The sequence below is a fragment of the Mandrillus leucophaeus genome, unplaced genomic scaffold (assembly GCF_000951045.1).
Source record: "Mandrillus leucophaeus isolate KB7577 unplaced genomic scaffold, Mleu.le_1.0 Scaffold576, whole genome shotgun sequence".
NCBI classification, from domain to species: domain Eukaryota; kingdom Metazoa; phylum Chordata; class Mammalia; order Primates; family Cercopithecidae; genus Mandrillus; species Mandrillus leucophaeus.
In genome coordinates, this window is record NW_012106208.1 from 508,035 (window position 1) to 512,233 (window position 4,199).

The window sequence follows — 4,199 nt, forward strand, 5'->3', positions numbered from 1 at the left end:
TGAGCCACTGCACCCGGCCCAAAAAATAATTTTAAAATTAGCTGGGCCTGCTGGCATCCACCTGTAGTTCCAGCTACTTGACTTCTTGGAAGGTTGAGTGGGAGTATTCCTTGAGCCAAGGAACTTGACGCTGAAGTGAGCTATCATTGCCCTCCAGCCTGGGCTACAAAGTGAGAGCCTGTCTTGAAAAAACAACAACAAAACCAACATCCAAGACTCATTTGATACCTCCACTTGGATGTCTAACATTTTATATATTTATAAAACATAAAATTCAACATGTCAGATGGAACTCTTGATTGAATTCCTCCTCCAACTTGCTTCTCCTTCACATTTTTTGTTTTGTTTTGTTTTTTTGTCTTTTCGTCCACAGACAGAGTCTCACTCTGTTACCCAGCTTGGGGTGTCACCCAGGCTTGAGCCCAGGAGTTTAAACTTCTGGGCTCAAGTGATCTTCCCACCTCAGCCTCCTGAGTAGCTGGGACTACAGGTGTGCACCACCATGCTTGGCTCTCCTTTGTTTTTTTTTTTCCCTACTATCTCAGTTGGTGTCAATTCCATTTTTCCTGTTGTTCAAGCCAAAGACCTTGGTATTGTCCTCAACTCCTCTTTTCCTCTCACATTCATATTCAATCTGTCAGGAACCTGTTAGCTCCACCTTTAAAATATATCCCGAATCTGACCACTTCTCCCCTCCTTCACTGGTAGCAGCCTGGATTACTGTCAGAGTCTTCTCATTGGCTCTCTGCTTCTACCTTTGGCCACCCAAGGTTTATTCTTTTTTTTTCATTTTTTTATTTTTAATTTTTTTTTCGAGACGGAGTCTCGCTCTGTCGCCCAGGCTGGTGCAGTCTCGGCTCACTGCAAGCCCTGCCTCCTGAGTTCATGCCATTTTCCTTCCTCAGCCTCCCAAGCAGTTGGGACTACAGGCACCTGCTACCACGCCTGGCTAATTTTTTGTATTTTTAGTAGAGACAGGGTTTCACCGTGTTAGCCAGGATGGTCTCTATCTCCTGACCTCATGATCCACCTGCCTCGGCCTCCCAAAGTGCTAGGATTACAGGCATGAGCCACTGCGCCTGGTCCCCAAGGTTTTTTCTTAACCCCATAGCTAGCACCATCTTTTGCAAGCAGCCATATCATGTCACTCCTCTGCTCAGAACCCTCTAGTGACTCCTGTTTCAGAGGAAAGGTGGAAGTCCGCTGCAAGGCCCTGTTAGCTCTTCGACCTCACTTCCTCCTGCCTCCCAGTCACCTGGCTCCAGTCACACTGGCCTCCTTGCTGTACTTTGAATGTGCCAGGCTTTTGCACTGGCAGTCTCCTCTGCCTGGAACATTCTTCCTCCACATGTCTGTACCATTGACTCCCTCACCTCCCTCAGGTTGTTGCTCCACAGTTACCTGTCCATGAGGCCTGCTCAACTGCACTGTTGAATCCTGCACCTCCCACTCACCCAGCATTGCCAGTTCCCCTTATTCTGCTCTACTTTGTCTCTTTCCCCATAGCACTTAATATTGTCTAATCTAGTATGTAATTTACTTATGTCTATTTTGTACCCCCACAACCAGAGTATCAGCCCCCTGAGGACAAGAACCTTTGTTTTGTTTACCATTGCAAGCTAATCCCCTTTACCAGTGGCTGACATAGGGTATGTATACATAGTGTTTGTGGAATGAATGAAGCCCTGGTACCTAGAGCAGGGTGTGGGATATAAAACATGCTAATGCATAGTTAGTGAGTGGATGTAATGGAAATTCCTGAGGATTTGATTTATTCCGGGGGAGCTTCCCTGTGGAGAGGGGCTTGGAAGTGGACCTTAAAGGTTGAATCAGATTTAGAAAAAGAGTGAGGGGGGAGAGAGAGAGAAGAGAGAAGAGAGAGAGAAAGAAGGAAAAGACATATGAGGCCTGAGAGTGACTCGGGCAGAGCACTGGAAATTGGACTTTTCTACGAGGGTGATGGGAGCCAGTGCAGGCTCCTGACCAGGGGCAACCCCAGCCTCCACTGCTATCAGTCAGTGGCATCCTTGGGACAGAGAATTTGGAAGCCCCCACCCCACTCCCACACCCCTTCCCATTCAACTTACGTGAGGGTTCTTTCTACTCGGCTGCCCTGGCCTCCGATCACCTCTCCCAGGGCCAGGAATGCTTGTCCCAGGAAATCCTATGCAGGACAAGGAGTCAGCGAGACCAGAAGCTCTTGAGTGCTGAGTCCGAGCTCAGCCCCAGTGATGCTCCTGCACAGGAGGACCAGGGCAGTTCCCAGGCGAGTGAGTGGTGCAGGAGCCACCACCCTGCATGGGCTTTATTGGAGGGGGTGTGAAAGAAGGGGTCTGCGAGCAATCTCTGTCTCATAGTGGGTCATCAGTCCAAGCTTGTTCTCCACAACACCACCCCCACCCCCAGCCTCTGCCCAGCCCCATTCAGTCTCACCTTCTGCAGTTCCCAGTAGTGGCAGCCAAGAAGGAAGAGGAACAGTGAGTAGGGGGCACAGGCAGGACACTCAGGCAGGAGGAGAGGGACCAGGAGGGTGGGTTGGGGGCCTGAAGAAGATGGGGTCTGGGTCGAGGGTTAGGAGGAGTTCCAAGAGTCGTTGAACACATCTAAGTGCATCCTTTGCGCTCTGCCAACCCTCGAGTAAACGTTTGCTCACCGGTTTGGAGATGTTGGTTTTGGAGTCCACGTTGTACCTAGGAAAAGAGTGGAACCGGTGTGGGGTGGGGCTGGGTGGGGGAGAGGGTGGAAGGGGGTCGGGCACTGAGTCTTGGTGAAAATTTTGGGTGGCGGGATGGGTGGCTGTGGACTCGAATTCAGCTTTGGTCTCCTTTGGGGGAGGAGTTAGGGTGGGCCGAGGAGTAAAAGGGTCAAGCCTGGGCCGAGGCTAAGTCAGGGGCTGCTGGGGTCAGGGTTGTCTGGAAGGGGTCGGGCCTGAGGTGGAGCTGCGATAGGAGCAGAGTTGTGGGCGGGGCCAGAGCAGGGGACGGAACTGGACCGCATCTCACAGAAGGGCAGGACTCAGGCTAGAGGGGGCCATTCAGAATGGGAGGGAGGCCTGCGGGAAGAACCAGGCCGGGAGGCGAGGCGGGGGTGGGGCCAGCCAGAATTCCGGGCGGATCCAGGTCGGGGGCGGGCCAAGCCAGAATTCCAGGCGGGGCCTCACACATCGAAGCGCAGATTTTGCTTTTCCTCAAAGAAATAGTCGAGGACGAATTTGCGCACGAAGTCTGGGTTCAGCGTGTTATCGATCACCTCGGTCCGTCCGAACTGGATAGGGGGATGGAGGGTCAGCGTGGGACGTGCAGACGCGCAGGGGATTCCCGGGCGACGCCCTGGGCCGGGAGGGGGCTCTGGGACTCACCTCCCGCCACTCCTGGCTGGCCCGGCTCTGCGTGTAAAGCACCACCACTGCAGGTGGGGGCGGGGAGGGAAGGACGTGAGGTCGGCTTGCACCCCTGGCCCCGACTCCACCCGCCCCTGAGTCGCGCCCAGACCCCAAGTTCCCCCTCCCGGTCCTGGAGCCGCCTACTGGGGTCGGACTTGGAGAAGGTATCAAGGTCTAGCAGGTTCCTAGAGAAAAGCAACAGACAGACAGAGTGGATCATCCTGGAGCCCGCCCGCTTCGAGTCAGCTCTGAGCCGGGCACTGAGGGGAGGTATGGGGCCTCCCTCTGTCCCCCATGACTACCCCCAGCTGGGGTCCGCGCTGTCAGCACTCTGGACAGCACCGGAAATCGCTGTCCAGGAACCGTGGCTCTGCGGACTGGACGCGAACGCACCCACACTGTCTCCAAGGGCCCAGGAAAGAGGGCTCGCCCCAGAACTTTGTCCTCTTGGGGCCGAGCTCCTACCGAATACCTGCGACCCACCCCCTGAACCCGCAGGCTGAGCCCTTTTTTCAGGGTGGGGCTGCCCAAGAAGACCCCCCCCCCACCTTCTCGATCCCACCAGCAACTCCCCTGTCATCAGTTGTGATTTTCCAGCCAATTTCGCCTCTCCCCTGGGGGTCTAGCCCCTGCCCGGGCTGAGCCCCGTGTCTGGCTGGGGCTGGGGCAGTGCCAGTGCCTAAGCCCTCCCCAGCACGGCTCGCTCACCGGCAGGACACGGTAATTTCAATCTTGGTGGCCGGGACGCTGCGCTCGGAGGCTCCGCCGAGAGACATGGCTGGTCGGGCGACCCAAGCCGCAGGAGGCTGCGAGACCA

The 4,199-nt window shown here is 55.1% G+C and overlaps 1 protein-coding gene across 3 annotated transcripts in view; it reads right to left on the minus strand.

The window, feature by feature from the left end:
* CPNE9 (copine family member IX) overlaps positions 1-4,193 on the minus strand; it is a 26,870-nt gene extending 22,677 nt beyond the window's left edge. For 2 of the 3 annotated variants that reach the window (XM_011998587.1, XM_011998589.1), the window contains exons 1-7: positions 4,091-4,193; positions 3,527-3,567; positions 3,359-3,405; positions 3,161-3,264; positions 2,654-2,690; positions 2,434-2,436; positions 2,088-2,164 (exon numbers count right to left, since the gene is read on the minus strand). In XM_011998587.1, the coding sequence (XP_011853977.1) occupies positions 2,088-2,164; positions 2,434-2,436; positions 2,654-2,690; positions 3,161-3,264; positions 3,359-3,405; positions 3,527-3,567; positions 4,091-4,158 (377 nt within the window). In that variant the 5' untranslated portion in view covers positions 4,159-4,193. The remainder of the gene's footprint in view (positions 1-2,087; positions 2,165-2,433; positions 2,437-2,653; positions 2,691-3,160; positions 3,265-3,358; positions 3,406-3,526; positions 3,568-4,090) is intronic. The other variant, XM_011998588.1, reaches the window with a different exon arrangement.
* Positions 4,194-4,199: the final 6 nt, after the last annotated feature.